We start from the raw sequence: 24,082 nt of genomic DNA, 5'->3' as shown, positions 1-24,082 counted from the left end.
CAGCTCTTATTTTTTTCACACAGGTCAAGGAAGGTTTAGGTAATTCTTTCACTTAATAAATTAATTCATCATTCTTTTTTATATGAATAAATGAATGATTTAATTAGGTATCCCTCTGCTCTGTTTCCTCCTCATTCACTGTAGCTGGAGTGCTGTGATCTGGTTCAATCTGGGTGACCTTTGGGAGGGGGCTGCAGGAGTGGGGGCTCCAGATCACTGCTCCCATCCTTTGAACCTCTGAGTTACACAAGACATCAAAGTTACTTAACTGCTTATAAACAGGCTCCCTCTTCTGGGTCTGGGGGCTGTTTTGAAGGAGCTCACACTCCCAGTTGGCTGCCTCTAATCAAATCCAGGGGCGACTCAGAGCTGTATACTGATCTAAACATGAGAATGATCCAAATCATAGTAACCAGTAAAACAGAGGAAAAGTTCTGCTTACTAACCACAGAAGAACATCACTGCTGATCAGTAAAACCTCTAGGTTTGGTTTTGTATAAGTTTTTTCAGTTTTATGATGTATAAAAGTCATGAACAAAGCATCTTACCCTCATACAACACTTACTTGCGATCAAAGCATTTGTTTATCATTATATGAAGAATTTTTACAGTACAAAAGTCTTGATCGACCCCTTGTTTCTTCCAAAGAGCCAGACTTTCTTGTAGTTGTTTTTTGTTTTTTGTTTAATTTTTTTGTTAAGCTCTAACAATGACCTAAGACTCACTCAAGGATAAAAAGGGCACCTAAACCAAGAGATGAGCGAGTGTTGTGTCTACACATAATAGACAACTTAGCAAAGATCTAATTTTAAAGTGTATCTTTAGGCAATTTACATGTATTACATTGTACATTGTATCTTTACAATTAACATGCAGTCACAAATAAATAAAAGTTGAGGAAACAGGACAAGAGGAGGACAAAAGGACCAGTGGAAAGCCTAAAAAACAATCCACCGCAGATGAACAGTATTTGGAAGTCATCTCCTTATGAAATAGGAAAAAAATCTAGCAAAGACCTGACGCGGCTGATCTACTGTTCACTGAAGCTTCATCACAAATGGTCTCAGTGGAAGCGTGGCTTTCAATAAGTGATTCTTAAGAAAAGGAAACAGGGAGAAAAGGCTGTGATATGCCAAATTACACAAGAACTGGACTGAAACTCAGTGGCAACAGGTCTGATCATTGTCAGTGAATGGGTGTCTACAACCATCTGTAAAACACGATGGAGACTCTGTCATGGTTTGGGGCTGCATTTCGCAGAAAAGTGCAGTCCGGTTTTGATCCGCTATGTAGTACGCTCGAGTGGGATGGCCTTCGTTGTCCTCCAGGAGGTTTGCTCACTGGTGCATCTTTATTTATAAGGCCCTGCTTGGACAAATGCCCACCTACATTTGCGATCTGCTCACACGGAGAAGTACTGTTTCTTACAGCCTGCGTTCAAGCGATCTTTTATTGCTCAATGTTCCATTTGCCAGAACTGAACTGGGAAAGAGGGCTTTTACTTATGCTGCCCCTTTCACATGGAACATGATGCAAAAAGACTGGAAGATAGCAGATCTTATTTCATTAAATGCTTTTAAGTCCAGATTGAGAGAGCCAGAGAAAAATGTTTTTAAAATGTAATTGTTATTTATAATATGTATGTAACTTTGTAATTTCAACGTGTTGTCGCCTCTTGGCCAGGACTCCCTTGCAAAAGAGGTTTTTAATCTCAATGGGACTTTTCCTGGTTAAATAAAGGTTAATAATAAAAAATACCATCTAGTAAGAATGTAAAATATGTAAAATCAGATCTGGATAGAAAAACAAACAACTGAACACCATCAGTCATGGATCAGCCTCCTCAGAGCCCGGAGCTCAACATTATTGAAGCAGTCTGTGATCATCTTGACAGACAACAGAATAAAAGGCAGCAAACGTCCAAAGAAGAGCTTTAAAAACCCAGATAGATAGATAGATAGATAGATAGATAGATAGATAGATAGATAGATAGATAGATAGATAGATAGATAGATAGATAGATAGATAGATAGATAGATAGATAGATAGATAGATAGATAGATAGATAGATAGACACCTTTTATGAAAAGAGGCAAAACCAATGCTTAGGTGAAGATCAGCAACAATAATACATGTAATAATATTTTTATATATACTAATAAAACATTTTTTGTATTCATGACTGGAAACTGAAAATATATATTTTCTAATCATTAAAGTTTGAGTAATAACACAGGAAGTGAGAGGCTATAAATGGAAATTTACACAGCACGTCAGAAATCATGTAGGCTGCCCTAATTCTTCCCAGAATATTGAGCCGCATTTATTCAAAGGCAAAAAAAAAAAGAAGAGAGTTATTGTGGATTAGTGTGAGGCTGCTCCTGCTCAAGTTAGCCATGTGGTGCCAGCTGTGGTTAGCTTTGGCTCATGGTCATTTTCATGGCCTGTATCTGGATCCTGCAGGGAGAGTCTGAAACCCTGAGATATCACTAAGCACCAAACATGTGATCATGAGAAGTGTGGAATTGAGGCTGGCATCCGGTCAATGAAAGCACACCCTGGAAACAAAGAATGACTGTAAATATCCACACTTTCTAGCTAAATTTTCTCTCAAATAGGGTTTGAAAGCTGCTGTAGCTGGGCTTTATGGAAAGAGGTCCTGTAAGTGAGTTCTCAAAGAAATCTGAACCACAGCTTGAAATTTTTGTGTCAGGGGGATTTCTCTGCCTGCTGTTGTGGTCATCACCACACCTAAACATGGAACTTTCCCTAGAGCTTCCTAATGATTGTTTAAAACAGTGATTTCCAGGCCTTTTTGCCTTGTTTTTGACTCCTCGTCACAGGTTAAGGCCTTTAGAGGTAACATATATTATTAGAAGGAAGGAAGCATTTTTCCTCTTGAATTGTCTTAATAAAAACATTTTTAGAGGTCTAAAGAAGTAGATATACACAAAAAATAAAGCATAGCAAATAGTTTATGCACTGCAAACACTCACAAACTAGAAAGCTAGAGAGGCATTTACAGCCCTGGCAGATGTCTCTGAAGCAACCTTTAATGGGACGCAGAGGAAATAATGTGCATTAAATTGTGCATCACGACTCCAACGTATCGAAATCAGACCTGAAAGTCTTCTTTTAATGACGCTCGCAGACTTCCTCGTCCCTGTTTTCCACTCAAACGTTGCCCAAGAATGGCTGAACGCGGCGACTGCGACAGACAGATGACGCTCTGTGACATCGCACACAGTTTGTCAACTCTCGAAGGCAAACAAACACGGATGCTGGTGCGTCTGTGAAAATCGAGCTGATAGAGTGTGACAGGCAGCAACAGTGCCTGCTGGGTAGACACTGATTCAGTCAACAAAGCCTGTAAATTTGGAGAAGACGGGGGCTTTGGAAATATGATGTTATGAGTGAATCCTGGAGGGGATTACATCATATGTCTGCTCACCGTGACAGACATGCCTTTAAGCAAAGTTATAAATGCACCTGTCCACCCACATATCTGCGAATATACACACCTTTGTGAGAGATTCCTTTGCCACAAGTAGAAGATGAAAGCGCTCGGGTCATGTTTGATTTGAATCACTTTGCTGTTTTATTCAAACCAGTTTAACCATAATCTGATCCTCTGATCCCACCAGTAAATTAAATTCCACACCTGCTGCTGGAGCACATCGACCTGAAAGCCAGAGTCTGAAGTGCATCTTCACTTTGTCATCAAGCTTTCACTGGATCACAGTGTAATTATAGCATAATGATCAACTTCATTTGTGCTGCAGCTTTCAGCAATGATGATTAAAAGTGCAAATAACTATTTGTACTTTCTACTCATTTCAAAAGAGGATCATCACTTCATATAATGGAAGTTTTTTATTTCAAATATCAAACTGATTTGGGCCTAAATCACGAGCCTATAGAATTTGGACAGAATTTTTGGTGCCGATATCAACAAGATTCGGTGGGCAGAATCAAGTTAGTGCCAGCATAAAGGTAGGGATGATTTTTAAGTGTCTGATCATTTCAAATGCAATATTTCTCACTGTATTTTTAGTTGTGGAAGCAAAGTGAAAGAAAAAACAAAAATGTTTGTATTTCTATGCTCTAATATCCTTTTATTAGCACATGAATATAGCATGAGGTTCTTAGCTTTGCACAAAAAGCTAACTGGCAAAAACGCCCTTCAAAGACGATTTACTTTCTTACTTTGAGTACATGCTTTTCACTTTTACTTGAATTGTTGAAACAGTATTTAAATTCTAACTAAAGTATTTTTTTGGAACACGCATTTGTACTTTTACTTACCTAAATAATTTGTGTACTTTTAACCCCTCTGAAGACAAGGACGAACAAGAAATCCTTACTTCTGAGAAGGTTAGGTCTGGGAATATTTTCCTAAATGATACATTTTCCAATTAAAAAACAAAAACACTACTTCAATTTTTCAATTGAAGAAAGAGAGCCAGAGATTAATAATAACTAATGATTAAATGCAGACTGGTGTATAAACACATGAAAAAAGGTGAGTGAAGAAGAACAGCAGCCTAGGCCTATCGCAGCATAACTAAGGGATGACTCAGGGTCACCTGATCCAGTTCTAATAAAAAGCTTTATCAAAAAGGAAAGTTTTAAGCCTAATGTTAAAAACAGAGAAGGCGTCTGTGTCCTGAATCCAAACTGTTCCACACAAGAGGGGCTGGAAGTTCAAGGCTCTGTCTTTCATTCTATTTTTAAATATACTAGCAAGTCAACTAAGAAGGACCAATTGGAGAGAAAGCGTAAACAAACATAAGTAGTAGTGAAACTAGCTTAATCTAATGATATGTCTGTAAGAAAGTCATGAATTACCCTTAAGTGATTTAAACCCTGCAGCAAACAAACAATATGAGGGTCAGAAAGAATGAAGGTTTCATAAGACTAAAGTGTCAGAAATATAGCAAAGAGGCAAGCCATGGAGAGCATATTCTAGCTCTGCAGCAAAGTCAGAGCAACCAAAGGTCAAAAATAGCAGAATTATTAACGTTTAGTACCCAATAGTGAAGTTCCAAAAGCAGCCCAAGTGCCTTATAACAAACACTCAGTTGAAATGTGTCGTTTGGCTTCTCAAGCTCTCGAAACACTTGTGAGTGATATCATTTTGACATTTATCAAACCTCGTCCTGAGAATTTTTTTGCAAACTGAAAGACCTCTTTAATGACTGTCTAGGAGTCAGTGTACAGAAGCTTATTTGGATTTCTTTAGAAGATTTCTGTAGCACATTGTTTAGGATAAGTGAAGAAGCTGTAATAAAGGTGTGAGGCAACAAAACTCAAAATCCTGCTGCTGAGCTTTTAACACCTAGCTAAAGGAGTGACCCCCATTTGTTCTTACAGCCCTTCAGAGGCCACCTGTTAGTTTTAGAATACATTTTAAGGTTTTATTGCTGTTTTTTAAAACTCCTGCCTACGTGTACCAGCTGCTGCGTCTGTATGTGCTCGCCCTATGCCTGAGACCTTGTGGCAGGGCCTCGTCAGTGGTCCCAGCCACATGTTTGATCATTAAAGGTGATTGAGCCTTTGCAGTTCAGCCTCCATGACTGAGGATCTCAAAATTGTTGTGTTAATTATTGTTTAGCACTTCCCTCTACAGGGTAGCGCTTACACATTCACCTAATGAGCAAAATCTCGCCATTCTGATCACAGGAGGACACACAAACCTCTTTGGGATGGTGCCATTAATCTGGCATCCAGCATTAAAAAAAATCTAACAAATATGTAGAGCTACTTGCTGTGACGAACCCTTGTGAATGAGGGAGCAGTGGAAAGCTTCTGTTCTGTTTTGAAGAGTGCTATTTAACTACATATAAAGTAAACTAAAAGCTTCTTTTTCTGCAGGTCTTAAAAACGTAACCTCGGTGCGATGCCCCAAACTGAAACCCTATCAAATTACAGCCAGAGAACGGCTACTTGATAATGTTGATACCAAGTAAGTTTGATACATGCATGTAAAGAGTAATTTTCTACTCTGTTAGCTGTTGATTGTCAAAATCTCGGTGTTAAGTCAGCGCTGACACTATGCGTGCGGTGACAGACAGAACTGCTGTCTGGAAATTTAATGGGAAAGAGGGAGAACAGGAGGGGGAAAAGTGCTGTGAGAGACTTCTTTCTCATTTGTATTCATTGCTTTGCATGGATCGTCTGGCCTCGCTCCCTCAGACCTTCCTGTGGTATAAATCCCATCAGCTTTTCACAAGTGTCCATCAGACAAACAGAGCTTGTAGATGGAAACAGGAGAGGCTCATCAGTGGATTCAAGGCAGTATGAGCTAAAGCGGAGTGTAGGCCCACAGTGACAGAAACACGTGTCTTATTGTGCTTTAATCTGCTGTTATATACAGTTAGATCCATAGGTATTTGGACCATGGCATTTTTTTTCTAACTTTGCCTCTGTAAACCACCAGAGAAGATTTTAAATCAAACAAATAGCATGTGATTAAAGCACAGACTTTCAGCATTTAATTCAAGCTGTTTAACCAAAGAGGATCAAAAGTAATTGGAAAACCAGCCATCAGTTTCACACCCAGGTGATTCCAAGTGTTGAATGCCTATTTGGTAGTTTTCCACTGTCCAAAGAAATATTATTGCATGTGAAGTGAAGGAGGCCATCCATGGCTGAAAAACCAAAATAAACCTATGAAAGAGACAAAAGGCTGAATCAGAGAAGCTGTGTCAAATACTTATGGGCCTGAATGAACACAAATGTCACCACTTTAAAGTGGTGCAATGAATGAAAATGTAACTTCAACCACTCTGAGTTTCACTAACATGAAGCTGAAAATAGGAAATCATGTAATGTGGTCTTGAATGTGCAATTTTTAGGTAAGTGGTGCTACTTTGGTGTTCTTTAACCTGACTTTCTTCAATATAAACAGCGTGTGGATATGGGCGTAACAGGTGTTGGTGTTTACGAGCAGCAAACAATGATAAAGCAGCAACCATGCTCCTGGTGGTACCACACAATCTCAGCTTGTTACAAACCTTACTGCACTGACTAATGCCAGTGGTCAGGGGAGGGGATGCTGTAAGTGTTGTGCAAAGAAGCAGAACTGTGAAAAGAGGTACTCGCTTAAAAAAACACAACCCCCGAGCAAGCCAGCTCTCCAGTGGTTGCTTTAAAAGAGCTTTAGCCATTGTTGCATCGAGCTACAGTTTCATTTATGACTTCACGGGCTGCATATTTTTCAGCACAATGGTTAAAACATTAGAATCACACACAGTATAAAAAGAAAAGCAGCTTTCTGTGCAGCGCTACATGTTTAGTGTGTTAGAAAAAGAGGCGCTAATTAGCCAAAACCACAGGCTTCAGCTGGGTTTGTTTTTACAGGTACTTAGTCATAAAAATGAAATGATTGCATCTGGATTATTGCTGGTGGAGGAGGTTCAAACATCAGTGCTGGCTTGCGTTGTGTTGACAGTGTCTCCTTTAACCTGCAGACAGGGAATCATGGGAAAGAGAAAGAGGTAGACATGTCAGACTTAAAGGTCAACCTTCTAAAATGTAACTCCAGTGTCCTGTGTTTGCAGCTGATGTGGTAAAACTGACACATTCGGGTAGTTTTTCAGCTGATATTTGGGATCAAAAGGGTTTAAATTACAGCATAATTCAGCCCAACTCCATCTCTAGTGTGCCACATTCACTGACTCACAGTGCCGTACAGTCCATCACAGCCTCGCTGCACACATGGTAAGCACTGGTTCACGCAGCGTCAAAGAAGGATCACTAATCACAAACCTCAGACTCTGGCAGCAACAAAACAATAAAACCTTCACTTCACAGCTCCTCTGCTACCCGTGAGCTGAGCTGGAAAGGTGATGATCCCACACACGACTAAAAAAAACATAAGTGTGAAAAGTCAGAGCGGAGGTGCTTAACTTGAAAGCAACGTTTGCAGTGGCCGATATTCATCCTGTTTTCCTGAGCATATTTGGCAATGAATCTATTCTTGTGTAGAATAAAGGTTTCACACGCTTTAGAACCAAGCATCTGCATTTTGGTGTTTTTCAGCTCATTGTTTTGCTTCACAAACATCAGAAACTTCCTGTTTAGCTCTGCTCTCAATGCCTTTCACAGCCTCCGTTCTTGCTACACACTAACCAGAGCTTCATATTTGAGTGGTAAATAAGCTGATGAAGAGGTCTGGTATGAAGCTGTAGTTGACTGAAGCACCTAAAAGCATCTACATTCATGGGCAACATAAATGAAGCCTGCAGGATCCTCGAATTAATCACTAGGTTAAAACTGGTCATGAGACTGGTTTTCGTCTGAATGTCACAAAGGTTAAACTTATTCTAGGTTATTTTAACAAACTTGCTTTCAGCAACACTGCATATGCTTTCTTTTCTTACTCCCAGCCACCATTGTGCCCGAGTCACCGTGGAAATTCACAGGTCTGACAAACAGGGCACAGCTGCCACGCTAGATGGCATCGCATTGAGCAACCGCAGCAACACCAACATCACATTTACTTCTGTTTTGAGATCTCTTGTGTAACCTCGTGTGTACAAAGTGCCTCCTAGTTGAATGCAAGTAACCTCTAGCCCTTGTACAGCTTTGGAAATAAAACCCTGGGAAAAAGCAATGTGTAAATGACGTTGGTCAACATTTCGCGGAGCGGACCTTGACCTCGCCTTCCCGGCTCTTCCAGTAAAGGAGACTATTCCAGGGTTGAGTTGCACCACACTTCCACGCATGCCTGTTGTAATCACTAACAGATGTTAGTGGTGTTTGCGCTTTCAAACATGTGCAGTGACGAAAGGGTCACAGTTCATCAGTCACAGCTCTGCTGAAAACCAGCTGGTGCATCACAACAAACAGAGGCTGGCAGCAGAGAGGAAACGGCTTGGAAACACTTTTTATTGCCCGAGTCAGCTGTTGATCTGTGTTGTGTTAGCATTGTTGTGCAACATGCTATAAGTAATTTGTTTGCGCAACGCTCTGTGTTTGTACTATGAGAAAATCAATATTAAGTGAAGTTTTGTTAGTAGGCAGCAGGAAAATGTCACTCAAAACTCTACACTTCTTCATGCTTGATCATCATTTGGTTTAAAAACACATTTTGGAGATCTAAATGATCTAATATATAAACAAATCCTAAGTGAGGTTGCAATTGAGAGAAATTATTCTCAAAATAGTCTGTAAATGTTAATAACTTGATAATATGCACAGGTATGCTCACCTTAAATTCAGTTACAGACATTTAGAGTCCTCTGCAGTTTCACCTATGCAAAGAATTCAAAGAAAAGTCATGAGATCAGTCAGTGTGGAATAAAGCAACTTCAGCGTAAGAAGCTCTGCTGGAGATTACTTGATGTAAACAACAGCGACATCTGCTGGATAAACTGTGGCACCTCCTTCACGCCTCTCTCAAACCAGCTGGGTCTTTCCCTGTGCGGGTGGCTCTCCACGTTGGTGGAGTGGTTGCAAAAGTCTGAGCACCTGTCACTGCACTACACTATGATGCTCAGCTTGCGTTTTATCTTTCGGTTGAACCAGTTTTTGTCTGAGAGCATTACTGGCACTTTAGCTCCAGTGACAGTGGCAAGACTTTTTTTCCACACCCTAACTCATGTCATGACTCACATACGATTAATGGCATGTCAGTGACCTTCAGGACAACCTCCAAGGGCACAGCCTCCCTCGCTGGGGCTTAAATACCTGTGACGCTTGGCCAGTTGTTTCAGAACTGACAGAGTCTCTTGGTTAAGAGACAAAAAGAAGACCTGGTGCCTTCTTTTTAGTCACTCGACACCACCAAAACCTGGATGTCAGTGAACTTCGACGTATTTCTTTTGTGATCTGTATTTCTATCAGATTCCTAGCCACAGTATTTTTGTTTCCAAATTCTCTTCTTCATCCAGTGAAACCTACCATCCTTTTTCATCCACTCGTCCAACTCTTCCATTTCGAGCTCGAGTACAGAGGGCACGTCCTCTTCAAACATCGGCCTGAAAGACGCAAAGAAGGACTGAGAGTCATATTTTTTTTTCTTTCTTTTGTATCATCACATCAAATATAATTTCAAAGGACTTCAGAGCCACATTTTTTAATCTTTAATAAGTCGGACTTAAATAAAAAAGAAAGACGTGTTTGTAGTATTATAGTAAAAGATTGCACAGAAGCCAGGGGGTAGTATATGTTTTCTTTACAGCTCTCAGTATCATTCAGCTGCAGCCACAAGCAGGAAGTTATTCTCACAAAGCGCTGAACATCGAGATGATATCAGTTCTTTAACAGGTTCAATAAGCAGTTGTAGCAAAATGACATGGGTGACACTTACATCGGCACCTTCTCTGTACTGGATCCATCCAAATATGGATCTTCCTTACTCAGGTCTACAAGCAGAGAATATGCAGCAGTCAAGGCCGCAGTCATAAAAAAACAAAAAAACAAATCAGATAATCTGTACATTGAATAATAATAATAATACATTTTATTTATGAGCGCCTTTCAAGTCACCCAAGGACACTTTACAATAGGATAAAACACTTAGTAAAACAATGGCAGAATAAGAACAATAAAATACAAGCACAAGATAAAATGAACAAACAGTGGATTCACAGTGAATATGCAGATTTGAACAGATGAGTTTTGAGTTGGGATTTAAACTGGGGGAGAGAACCAATATTTCTTTTTCTTTTTTTTTTCTTTTTTTTTCCCAATATTTCTTATTTCAGGGGGCAGAGAGTTCCACAGCCTGGGAGCAGAGCAGCTGAAAGCTCTGCTTCCCATGGTGGTGAGGCGGAAGGAAGGTACAGTAAGCTGGATAGAAGAAGAAGAACGAAGTGAACGGGCAGAACAAGTGGTGGTTAACAGGTCAGAAAGGTAAGAAGGAGCGAGGTTATGAATGGCCTTGAAGGTGAGCAGAAGAAGTTTGAAAATTATCCGCAATTTCACAGGGAGCCAGTGAAGTTCCTGAAGAACAGGGGTGATGTGCTGGTAGGAGGGGGTTCTGGTGATAATTCGAGCAGCAGAGTTCTGAACCAGTTGAAGCTTATGGAGGGATTTTTGGGGGAGACCATGCAGAAGAGAATTGCAGTAGTCATTAAAAACCACCAAACACTAAATTATTTCAGATACTTCAGTCTATCACCCCCAGTCCTTCACTTTTTGTTTGTTTTTGGACTTTTTGTTTTTCTCTGTGTACAGGCCTTCTAGATTCCCTGCACGTCTTCCCTGCCGTCTGGATTTCTGTGGATGTGTGTGAGTGAGCATGAGCATTTTGGAGTGGACTTTCTGAGTGAGTTGTGGATTAAGTTGAAGCTCCACCCCCTGTGTTATCTGTCTCACTGTATATATGTATATATCCTCACTTGGTGTCACATTGTAAATAAACCCTCACCTTCTCTCTAAACTTCAGAGTCCTGCGAGTGAGTCCTCTGCCTAATAATCTGTGACACCAGGATTAAGTGAGAGAAGTGAAACTTTAAAATATTCCCTCCTCTGATTGACATACCTGGATTTCTCTTTTGTTTGTTCCACCTGCGGTTGATGAAAATGCCACAAACTATCATGCAGATGATTAAGACCACCAGCACTGCAGGGATAATGATAATGATGGGGTCCAGGCCTGATGATTCAGTTTCATCCATGGAGTTTTCATCTATTGATGTGGCAACTGTGGAAGGAAGACAGCAGTTTAATCATTCGTTTCACCCAGGCCTCATAACGGTCTTAAAATTTGTTCACTGGCATAAAAATATGCAAAGAGGGGATTTTCACAGGAATTAAAACCATGGGGCATTACTGACATTACATTCAATTCAGCCCAGTGACTACTACAGTTGCACAGGTGATAATTAATGCAATCATTACTCATGTGGTAAAAGAAGCAGTCAGTTATACATACCACTACCGGAGGCACTGCCTTCTGCATGAACCCCGAGTAGAAACAACCAGAAATTGTGAGATGGTTTCATCCAAAATGAAAAGGGAGCAAAAACAGAACAAATGATGATAAAAAACAAAGCAAAGCATCATTCACATGTAATGATGGGGGGAAAATGATTTCATGTAAAATAAAAGCTGCTGTGGACCCACCGTACAGAGTCCCATTTGAACTGGTCTGATTGATGACTATACTGGTGTCAGTAACAACTGGGAACAACAGAAAGAGCAGATGTGTTCATACTCCTGGACAAAAGTATGTAGATATCCAAAAAGTGTGGTTGCTAAGCATCTAAATTGAAAACCAAATACAAAAAAGATGCTGTAGTAACATCATAACAGTTTTTTTTTTATTGTAATATGAAAGAAACAGAGCAACAAAGAAAAACCTAATATCGTAAAGCTAAAAATATCCAATATCCAGATTACTGCTTAAGTAAAAGCAACACAATTACCCCAATACGAGGCCCGCTTTCATTTTTAGCAACAAAACGTAAGTAAAATTTCTCTCTTTGCAGAAACCCGAGGATGTGTTAAAAAAAAATAGTGTTATTGTTGTCGTCGCTAGAGTTGAACTAGGGTTCAGGCATCGTTCAAAGGGTCACAAGATAAATGCGAGGCGACTGCGGGGAGAGGAAAGAAGAAGAACGAGGTTCCATACCATTTCCTGAAGCTGTTTTTTATGATGTGACACATTCACTTGGAGGTTTGTGATGATTTTAAGTTTATATTGGGCAGGAAATTAAAAAAAAAAAATTGTTCCATAAGCTCCCTTACAAAATTAACATTGATGAAGTCCAAAGATGCTTAAATTCTTAGTAATTTTAGTTAATGTGTAGGCAACGCCTGCACAAGTAACTGAAAAGCACTCTCAAAGTAAAAACAAATATATTTAAATTAGGCAGACTCCCAGAGAAAATACATTTATCAGAGCTAAAACCATAAACAGCAGAAATAAATTTTAAAAAAGAAACGAAATGAAAAGAAAAAGAATACAATTCTGTGTTAATTTGAAAAGCATAAGCCCCTCTCCTTCCTCCTTTACAGTCACTGAATGATTCATGTCATGCTTTCGATTAGTGTTGTACATTCTGAAATGATTCAGAGTATTTGAGGGCAGGGACGCTAATACTCTGAAATTTTGTAAGAATCGCTGGCTGCATGGGTCATGAGACATTAAAGCGTGTTGTGTTGTCTCTTTCGTGGGAAACGCTGATCTAAAAATTAGTCACTACAGCTTTAAAATAAGTACAGGAAAGTAAAAGCTACTTTAATACACCTTAGTGGCAGAAAAAAGCAATAAAATGGCTGTATTGATAAGTAGAGGCACGCATGAGTCTCTGAGTGAACATCGCAGAAAAAACAAAACACTTGTAACACATTAGAGGAAAAAGTCATAAATACTTGCGATTTTAAAAAAAATTCATATTTTGCAGACGTTCGCCACAGTGTTGGAGACTCTGGGATTTTCCCCCATTCAGCGAGGTGGGCACCTGACGTTTGGTGGTGAAGTCATGCTCACTGTTGGATGTTTATCCAAGAGAACGTGTTGAAGTGGGTGACAGCGTCTGCAGAACTGCAGCTGAGTGGGCTGATTAATACTGAAACACCGTCACATGGTGGGATTTCTTTCCCCTCTTTGCAAGTTCAGACTTGTAAATGCTTAATTTACAGCCCAGCCCACAGGCTCAGTGCAGACCTGAGGAGAAGTGATTCTTTAAGGATCTGGAGGAGAGGGGAGGGCTCTCCTCATTTTTGTCCAAAATTTCAGTGTAAGTGCACTCAGGAACTCCAGTACGACAGAAAAAAAGATTAAAATCCACACCAATGTATATAAATACATTGGTGTTAAGTTCTGCTGTAAACTGATGCATCAAATAAATGCTTAAAAGACACATAAATTGAAGTAAATTTTAATTATATTATTATAAGATATTGTTTCAATAAAGGGAATTCAAGGCAAAGGTTATACAAACTAAGACATCTGTTTCTCAGAGCACTGACAGAAAAAACATGTCCACATACTTTTGCAGCATATTATTTACACCTCACCTGTGGTTACTGTGTCATTCCCTGACCCGCTTTGTTCCATTTCTTCTTGGCCAAACCCTGTATTTGGACACAGCTCGTTACTTTGTGTTGGGGAGCTGTTATGTCATTGAAATTGGACGGCGAACACTTGAAAGTAAAGCATCTGCAGCATTTCATAGCAAAAGTGAAACACACCTGGGGCTGAAGACTGTTACTTCTGCTTGAGTTCATTGGCAACATTGTGAAAAACAGCGAACCCGAGTCAGATCGCACAGGAACTCAGCACTTCCGTCTAGTTTAGTCCAAATGATTGCAAAAAAAATCAAAACTGTTGCAAAACCGAGGACTAGGAGGTGATGATGTTGAGCAACTGGTTTAAAGCAAGTTTGCCACTCAGTAAAAAACAATAATGTTGTGTTGAAACTGTCCTTTTCAGAGTGTACTAACTGTAGACTGTGACGCCTGTAAGAGGCAGCTTTGGCTGACCTTGTTATAGACTTATAAAACTATAAAGACAGATAACTGATTTCTACACATGGCGCTCATCTCACAGTCAAACCTGTGACTCTTCTAGCCCTATACTGTCAATTTCTGCTTGTTACATTTTAACTATAGGAGAAGTTTTTTTGATTTTGAAAGCGTGAGCAATAGGAGCCTTTGATTTTCAGTCAAAAAGACGTTCTCAGAGTGCCCCAAAAGAAAAACTGAAGCGCACAAAAGGCAAAAGCGGGGAGGAGGCAGGAAAGCGGAGAGCACTGCTTTGTTTGAAAGTAAAGAAACTAATGTCCCCGGTCCTACCTGTCCCAGGCAGCACAGTGGTCAGCAGCAGCAGCAGGAGCAGGGGGACCTTCACCCCCGGGGTGCTCATGTTACCAATCCAAGAGACAGACATAGTGCCATTGTGCGCCCGCTTCCTTCTGTACTGTCACAGCATCGCACTTCCTGATATGACTTAACGTTAAATAGAAGAAGAAGAAAAACGATTCTCTGTCTCACTCGCACACCCTCAGACGCTCTGAGATGTGATGCAATCAGCTGTGTGCTTGTAGCCACACGCCTCATGGCATTCTTGGTGGTTAGGTATGCAGCTCAACAGAGTGAAGGGGGAAGCTGAACAAACTTTAAGGAAGGAAAAAAGGAAGAAAAGAAAAAAACAGGTGGCGTGAGCTCTGCCAAGAGAAGAAAGCTGTCACCGAGCTACCGCATTAAATGATCCAAGTGTGAAACTGCTGCGTGTCTGCTGTGTCCACTATAGCTGGAGCTTGAGCCACTGTTTGTGGTGAAACACTGATCATGAACCTCAGGGTCATGCTGCCTTGGTTATCAGTCAGCTGCTGTGGGTTCTTGGCCTACTTTAAAAAGACCACAGTTTCTCTTCTCATCGTTAGAAATGCGACGGTGATGTGTTTCAACATGACGGCCGGGCTTTGCGATTTCCATCAGCTTTATCTGTTCAGATCACCTCAAGAGTCACGTGGGGATAAAATGTATACCACAGAATTACTGTTCGATTCCCATGAAAAGAAGAAGAATGAGACTCTGTTAGCACAAACAAGAATAAATGAAATGATAGAAAATGAATATCTAATTGAATATAAATGGACATAGAGAAGTTGGGCTGCATGTTTTGAGCATTCTGATATAAATGTTCAGTAAAATTTTCATAATTATGGTTTGACATGATATGAAGTTAGCACAGGTTTTCTATTTGAGCCTGACTGAAGAAAAGTAAATGTCTTATCAGATTTTACAGCCACGAGTCAAGAATCAAACCCCTGCAAACCTCATGGTGCTGCTGAGAAGGCTTCATCCTTATGGGGACAAGAAAGTCTGCATTGCACCCACTTGCTTCCCAATACACACAACAGTGCATACACCCACCACATCACCACCTAGTAGAGTTTTCAGCATTGAATTGGGGAAATGGGTTGTGTTTTGGGGTTAAAATAGATGTGCTCAACCGTGTGAGCCTCGTGTTTGAGACTGTTTGGCCCAAAAACCTTGAAGACCAACAGGTGTAGCTGTGGCTAAAAACCATCGGTGTCTTCAATAAATAAGTCTTTTTAAAATTCCTTACAAAACAAAAAGCATCTGTCAATTTCGTCAGTAGTCGCTAAAAAATATTTTTCATGTATCATTTTAGCCAGCCAGAAGGCTCAATCGGGCCCCTGCATAGAACTTTTGCAGAAGTCTTCTTCTTCGTCTTACTTATTTCTTAATAAAATACAAAACCAGAACTGTTTGGGTAATATGGTGGTGCAGTTGTTAGTGCTGTTGCCTCACAGCAACAAAGAGTTCAACTGGGACCATTCTGGGCAAATTTCCCTGTTTTATTTTTTTTTTGTGGTTTCCCTCTGGGTACTCTGGCATCCTCCCAAGTCCAAGGACAGGCAGTTAGTGGCGTTGGGTTAACTGGTGATTCTAAATTGTCAGTGTGAATTGTTGTCTGTCTCTCTGTGTTAGCCCTGCGTCAGATCAGTGATCTGTCCATGGTGTACCCGCTTTGGACCCTATGGTAGAGAGGCAGAGAATGAATGGAAATGTGCAGGAAAATTATTTTTATATCTCAGGAGGTTGTTTGAAAAACCTACCTTCAGCTGGTTTCTTGCCTCCGCAGCAGGTAGCTTTGCATGTTTGATGTGGCAGAGTTTGACCCTTCCTGACACAACACAAAAGATACAGGTGGTTTGAATCAACAAGAAGCAAAATGCTGATGTTTCACACCCCTGATTTAAGACTTTACCAGAAGCAGTGCTTAAAAGGCGTGCATTAATGTGTTTAACAGTGAGCGTCTTTTCTTGTTTTGTTTTGCTCTTCAGGCCAAACCGATTTCTCATTAAATGCTTATTATTATTATTATTATTATTATTATTATTATTATTATTATTATTATTGTCTATAAATCAGTACTAAAAATTTTGGAAGCTTTTCATTCTTGCAGATATAGACAGCTCTATTATCTGCAGTTCTGGGTTATCCAGTCTTGCGCTGTGATTTGCTTTTACAGCATTGGCAGTGAGTTTGGGATCATTGTCATACTCAAAAACAACACTTTGGCCACCTAGATGCTTTTCAGATGGCATTGTATGATAGATAAAAAAAATCTGACTGCTCTTGGCTGTAGATACTCACTGTTGTACCTCTCTCCTCACCTCCTCCATACATACTGACGAACCAAAAATCCCACGTTAATTCACAACTGATTTCAATCCAGTTCTTGTGTAATCTGGAATACCTCAGCCTTAAGATACCTTAAGAATCTTGTTTTGACTGCTATACACTTCACTGAGATCATTTCTGATGAGTTACCATTGAACAACAGGTCAACTGTTTCAGGTCAGATAGATCTTTTTAGATGAAGATGACTTTCAGACACTGCTTATCTGCTGTGGGGATTTTAGGCATGCTACTTGAAAATAGTCAGGTACAACTGGACTGAAAATGAGTGAAAAGGCAGCTAGTGTCAAAATAAAGACCTTCAGAAAGCCTGGAGAACTAATGCTCAAGAACACTTTAAAAATGACAAGGAAGTTTGGCTACTTGGAAATAAAATATATACAGATATTAGGGTTGGCACAAGATCTTTGCACAGTACCTCAAATGGTACAAAAACAGGAAAACTTATGATCTCTATTTGTTTCACACAATCAATACAAGGACTTTACTGAGAATAGCCCGCAAGCTTCTGGCACTGAGCAAACTGAAGCTAAATAATGTTTCTGCTGAAGAATCGTTGTTTTGTGATCCTTTTCTGTGAGAAAGGAGCCATCGTGTTCACATGTGTCTAATCATCCGTGACTAGCGTCTCTTCCACAGAAGCGTTTACGTATACCATGAGTCATACCATCAGTGCCACTCTGTTTTTCACTTCAGTATTTCTGCTTCTGTTAATAATTCTATTTCACTATTTTATAGAAATAAGATTGCATGTGTTGTTACTTTTTCTAAAAGAAAAATCTCTGGTGGAGACTGAATGTGTTTTGTAACGTCTATAAGCAATCTGTGGTTCCACCCAAGAGTCCATTTGACTTCAAAATATTTCACAATAGGCCACATAAGCAGAAAAACAAAACTCCACCTCAGGGATCTACAACAGAGACAGCTGCGTCCATAATTTGTTGGACAAACGTTTTTGTAGTTTCGCCTCTGGGGCGAGTTGAGACCAGTTAGGTTTGCCTGAAAAGATCAGATATGATGATGGGGAACAAGACTCTGTGTGCCTGCAATGCATTCATTTTCAAAATATATTTCAGTCCATAGGTTTTTGGATAAACATAGTTTTGGTTGTTTTGTCTCAGCTCAACAACACCACGATGAAAAAAAACAACTTCAACATATCTAACCAAATTAAAAAAACACTGTCAAAGAGGAGGGCATATCACTGTCAAAGTATAACCAGGCTTTCTGATACAAACATTTGGATTAGCAGAAAACAGTGAAATCATGCACAAATGCTTTTTCTACCATAATAGCCCCATGAGTGGGAGGCTCAGAAAAACTGCCCTGGGGACCCTCAAGAGGGAAATCCAGCCATGATGATGACTGTGGATGAGTGAACAGTGAACTAAGTAATTCACAACATGTAAAAGTCTGAACAAAAAGTGCAGTAGTACTATCAGAAAAAGTACACTTTAAAATCTGATTGTGTGATATAACAAATTAAGAACTAGTGATTATATGTACATGCAGACATTTAATGATAGCTGCAATAGTTGATAGTTTTGTGTATTCATTGGTTTGAATGTTTTTACATTTTTCAGTTTGGTTTCAATTAGTTTACAAATACAACACATTTAAAGGTTGTTGAATTTTTAATAAAATCAATATAATATTTACATTTGATACTGATTTTAACTGGTAAGTCACACAATAGTTGTCCTGGGTTTAGTTGTGTATTATGTAAGGTGTCAGTCTCTGTCTAACAGAATCAAAACCTCCTATGTATGTGTGCCACAGGATCCCAGACAGAATCAGTGTCTTTCTTCTGGCCGAGTTCAAATAAAAAACGCCACATAAGCCCTGTGTCACGAAAATGGACACCAGGTATGAAATACAACAGCAAACACCCAACCCTCCACCTCCTCCTCCTGTTCCTGCTGGACCATCCGCCTCCCCTCAGCTAGCAGCAATGAATCATACTGGAGAATCTTTCCTGGGATCAGCTCCATCTCTGTTTCAGGAGCAAGCTCCATTGATGGTCACTCCCATTATCCCGGTGGAAGCTCACCTCCTCACTCAGACAGCCAGAGGTGGTGGCAGGTGTTTACTGATAAAGGTGCTTAAAACTGTCAGATACTTCAGGTCAGATGAAAGAAAAATTGTTTTTCTGCTGCCACCTTCCTTGTATTTTACCTTTGTATAACTGTGGTGTGAAGCTTTGCTGATCAGTAAACTTAATCACTGCCTGTAATTATAATTCCAAAAATAAGTGAGGAGCGCAAAGTGAAGCTATGTATAAATGTAGTTTTATGCACATGTTCTCCTCCCACTGATCACTTTGTGTTGTTCATGCAATCTTCTTTGAATCTGGTGAAGATTAAATTACCAAAGTTTGAATTTGTCCACATGTACATGTTTCTGTGGCGCTTATCATTATTAGCCTCTGAAGTGCTGGACTAAGTGTCAGTATCGTGGGGTTTTAACCTTCTCCCTCCCTCCACAGAAGCTACTGTATCAGTGGCCTGTAAATGTGATCCCCAAAGCACCACCAGACACTGTTCTTGCTCCTCCACCCACCAGGTCCACTCCAAGGTAAGTTTGCTGTGCTGCTTTTTCTCACCGTCCTGCAGGTTTCTCACAGTGTTGACATGTGCTCTTACTCTGTGTTTTATCCCTGTAGAAAACGACCGCGTCAATCCCATCAGGATGACGGACGCCCTTCTATTAAGAAGCCACCAAATGCCTTCATGGTCTATCTGAAAGAGCAGAGGCCAAAGGTGGTGGCTGAATTGAACATGAGTGGGAGTGCAGCTGTGAATGCAGTTGCGGGAGCGAGAGTAAGTGTGTAACTAACTCTACATACATTTATGGATCTGTTCGTGTTTTGTGCTCGTGTTTATGCATGTGTACCAGCTGTCCTGTAGTAATGTGTAGTAACAGTGTAGCTGTGCATTTGTATATGCTGACAGTGTGTTCCTGTGCTCTTCTGTCCACAGTGGAAGTTGCTCTCAAAAGATGAGCAGGCGAAATATTTCGATCGGGCGGAGACAGAAAGATGGCGTCACACAAACGAGCATCCACAGCGGTCCACCAAAGACAACTACGTATGTCCAAAGTGCCAGCATTCATACATGTGCCTGTGACTGCACTGAATGATGAAACATTCACATCGGAGAGTTTGTATCAGCTCGTGAAAATTCTAATGTGTTTGTTTTTAGGGCAAAAAGAGGAAGAGAGTCAGAAATCGGAGCTGTACCACCGGTGAGAGACTATTTCTGGGAATCATGGCGTTTCCTTCGATACATCCGACCTATCCTTCAAATTCGGGGAAATGAAGGAGCGTTTGTCGGCCGCATTTGGAGCAGCCTTCGAATTGGGACAGCCTTCAGCACCTGGCTGTGACATAATCGGCCTTCAATTGCAGCCTTCGAAGGTAGTAGCCCCTGAATTGGGGCATAGTTAAAGATAGCCTTCCTGAAAAAATTCATTAGTGTGTTTAACAAAGGCTTGAACTTGTGACACAGCATCACATAAACTCATCACCTTTTGTCAAAGTAACAGTTGCTGACTGGCTAAGGAAGCAGGCAGGGAGAAGAATCTGTATCCCTCCATGAGAGAGAGGAAGGGATCACAGCTGGTGAGTTTCTATTGTCGCACAAAAGGACATTTTATTGACACCTGTTCTTTGCGGTTAACCAACATCCAGCAGTCATAGTAGGGATAACGGCAGGCAAAATTAATCAAGCATCCCTACATAGACTTCTGCTCAGCGCTAAATTCACCTCTCAGATAGTTTCCCATTCACTTTGAGCACTCATAGATTCCAAAGACAAACACATTTTGGGGCTCAAACCAAAGCCATCAAGCTCAATATTCCTTTGGGGGAGCTGCCAGAAACACTTCACTTATCCACATTAGTATCTACATTCCAGATATCACCCATCCTACAGAAGTGGTAGCTCTCATTATCAGCCAACCACTCCAAACATATTGAGATGCATCTCTTTGAAGCCCCTGGTATTAGGACACCCTTCATTAAGCAACCACAATCCTCACGTGGAACAAAAGCTCTTCTTCTGGTTCAAGCAACGATTGCTGTGACTATTTAAGTCACAGCAATCGTTGTCAGTCCTGCGTGCTGCACAACAACATTCAATATTTAGTATTTACTGTTAGCTAGATTAATGCGATGGTGCTGTGTTTATTATGTCGCCCTCGTTTTTGCTTTTTCTCTCAACAGGTGATCTGGGAGATTTGTTTCCTTTTTAAGTGTCCTTTCTCACTGTCCCCCTTCATCTTTCTTTCTCTCTTTCCTATCCCCCAGCCATGTCTGTAACAACTGAAAATAAAATGAAATAAATAATAACAACAAAGGTTGATCAAATGGACCAAAAAAGCAAGGCCGTGATGATCCACTTGGCAAAGTAAATCCGTTGGGCATCTTTGTTGGCTTTCAGACATCAGTTCTAACAGCTACAACAACAACAGACAGGTCCCTTTGCTGTTGCATTGATATTTCGAGGTTTGAACAACATTACTGTTAAAAATAAATACCCATTACATCTGTTTTTCTCTGTTTGTTTTTTTGTTTTTGTTTTTTGTTTTTTTTTTAAAGTGGATTTATGCAATACTTGTAATCTTGTTCATATCAGTCAAGGAGATGGATAGAAAACAACATTCAAAACCCAACTTGCTCATTTTGAATACTTAGTAATGCCATTCTGACGCACCAACAACTCTGATATTGGTAAATGACATCATCTGAGACTTTCTGAACTAGTTTGTGTTTACCTTTCTTGAAAAGATCTGGATCTTTTCCAGGAACCTCTCTGAGAGTCAGTCTGTCATTCGTCAGGTTTTCCATCACTTACTGGAGAACAAATTGTATGTGAAAAGTGAGAAGTTTAAATTTTAATCCTTACTCTATCTTGTCCCTTGGCTGTGTCGTCAAATGATCAAATTAGCACAGACCCCAACCAGAGTCCAGGGAGTTATGGACTTGCCCTGAACCAGCTACCAGAAAACATTTTCAGTGTTTCCTTGGCCTTGCCAATTTCTACCGTAAGCTCATCCGTAAACACAATAAGATTGTACTGCCACTAATGTCAGGGCTCAGTTGCCAGCAATGAGAAAACGGACTTGGCAGAGAAACTGTGGCTCAAGAGTTGGCTGACTGGGGCACTGAAACAGAGCGAAAAGAGAGTCAAGGTGGTTCTGAGAAGTGCGAGCAAAGTCCAGGTGAAATGTCTAAAGTCTTACCTATTTGCAGGTAGAGTGAGCTGGAGGGGAAGGTCTTGGTTGGAGTGGTTGTGGTCTTGGTGGGTCCAGTGAGGATTGATCCTGAGGTTCCAAGCAGTGAAAGGGGGGCAGGCAGGTGTGGATGGATATCATTCAGTGAGATATTACTGGCTTTGATGGAGCAGAAGTGACCAGCATCCAGGTTGGAGAAATTATGGTAAGATGGAGAGAGTATGTCCATAAACTGACAGAGAAGACAAGAGAAGGTACTATGGCACTATGATTAACACAGGATACAAGTAGCTGCAAACTAACATAGGTTAGCAGACATTCTGGCAAGGGTTAGTTGTAAGCGCTGGTCTTAAGTACTGCCGGTCTAATCAGCTCCAGCTGGAAGCCCTGGGAGGAGTGATGATGACCCAGAGGAGCAGCGCCAGGCACTACGGAAAAACACTAACTCACCCAGACCAAGCAGGAAACCACTCTCACCTCTCCAAAGTTTCCAATCAGCTGGCATGAATCTGCTCAGAAGGCTTTCAAGAGACTTAAGGAACTGTTTTATCACATCTGTGTGTGTGTAATAAATCTGCAAGCGTAGGAGATATTAATGGTTGAAAAGTCTTGACGTCTTGCTCAAATCACTGAATTTACACACAAGTCATCAGTTTCACATCACTCAGCTTTTAAATTGGCTGTTTCTTTACACCCGACTTTTGCAATACTTCTCCCACAGCAGATCTGTGCAGCAGTTTGTACTTGTGTGGAGAGAGTAGTCTATAATTGAGAGCTCATTAACCCAAGTCAGACTCAATGCTCAGCAAGTACCACCAGGTGTCTTACTCTTAATGGAGTATTATCCTAGTATATTATTATTTTATATAAGTAAATGAATTCTCCCGTCACTACTGACAGAGAAAAAAGACTGTGGCAGAAAGGCATCCCACCTTATTAACTGTGACTAGGCTTGGGAGACAGAGCTATTCATACATGGTTAGTCTGCTTACTCACATTTCATAAATGCTTTAGTGTGATAAAACTTACATCGACCATATTTTTCTATTCTATAAAAATCCACGAATGCAGATGCAAAATTACAAAAACAAACACACACAAAAAGTATAACTGTCCAAAAACTTATGGGCCTGCCTGTAGCTCCAAAATGAGTGCATTTCAGGCAGACGGAGGCTCGCTCCTCTCCTCATATCCAATCTTTTCAATGAAGCCTGCAGTGCAGGGGGAGTCCGACTGGTCTCAACTGGTCCCACTAATGCCGCTGCATTCATTCAGCACCCGTGTGGACATGAATGTTGATATTATAATTTCCTCTTCTCTACAGATACTTATTCCTGAGTCAAGGAGTAGCACCTAAATCTTGCCAAACACAGATATAGATCAAATCAAGTACACTTGTTTTCTCAACAATAAACGCAATATCAGTATTGGAGTGAAGCAGATCCAAATGTCTGGGTTTTACTTAAAAAATGGATAAGAAGGAGAATAAAGCACCATTCTTTATCATTTTAATTTTATTCATGGAGTGATTACTTTGCGTAATTTAGCTACAGAATTTGTAATGTATCCATATTTATTGTGCAGTCTGTTTCAGTGTTTACATTTCTTTAATTATAAAAACATGAAGAGGAAAAATTCATTAATTTTCATTAATTTCTTATTATATATACGTGTGTGTGTGTGTGTGTGTGTGTGTGTGTGTGTGTGTGTGTGTGTGTGT

At 40.3% G+C, this 24,082-nt stretch overlaps 2 protein-coding genes across 3 annotated transcripts; one reads left to right on the top strand and one right to left on the bottom strand.

The window, feature by feature from the left end:
- Positions 1-6,471: 6,471 nt before the first annotated feature.
- Positions 6,472-15,001, bottom strand: tmem154 (transmembrane protein 154). Of its 2 annotated transcripts, none has more exons than XM_085409586.1 (9): positions 14,752-15,001; positions 13,975-14,031; positions 12,076-12,132; positions 11,885-11,902; positions 11,492-11,653; positions 10,316-10,370; positions 9,907-9,983; positions 9,215-9,257; positions 6,472-7,466 (listed from the first exon to the last, which is right to left on the bottom strand). In XM_085409586.1, exons 1-8 carry the CDS (start codon positions 14,843-14,845, stop codon positions 9,226-9,228), a joined length of 552 nt encoding a protein of 183 aa, XP_085265712.1. In that variant the 5' UTR covers positions 14,846-15,001; the 3' UTR covers positions 6,472-7,466; positions 9,215-9,225. The 2 variants fall into 2 exon arrangements, with proteins under 2 accessions (XP_085265712.1, XP_085265711.1); XM_085409585.1 differs by having other exon boundaries at positions 11,885-11,905; positions 14,752-14,993.
- A 3,984-nt stretch (positions 15,002-18,985) lies between these two features.
- LOC146667860 (transcription factor Sox-18A-like) lies at positions 18,986-24,074 on the top strand. Its single transcript, XM_085408811.1, has 6 exons — positions 18,986-19,228; positions 19,553-19,704; positions 19,793-19,949; positions 20,109-20,216; positions 20,331-20,545; positions 20,668-24,074. The coding sequence occupies exons 1-5, from the start codon at positions 18,986-18,988 to the stop codon at positions 20,445-20,447; spliced, it is 777 nt and encodes a 258-aa protein (XP_085264937.1). The 3' UTR covers positions 20,448-20,545; positions 20,668-24,074.
- Positions 24,075-24,082: the final 8 nt, after the last annotated feature.

The sequence above is a fragment of the Rhamphochromis longiceps genome, linkage group LG6 (assembly GCF_057381845.1).
Source record: "Rhamphochromis longiceps isolate RC_006_pf linkage group LG6, R_longiceps_female_GT1.1, whole genome shotgun sequence".
NCBI classification, from domain to species: Eukaryota; Metazoa; Chordata; class Actinopteri; order Cichliformes; family Cichlidae; genus Rhamphochromis; species Rhamphochromis longiceps.
This window is presented reverse-complemented; position numbering and strand designations above follow the sequence as displayed.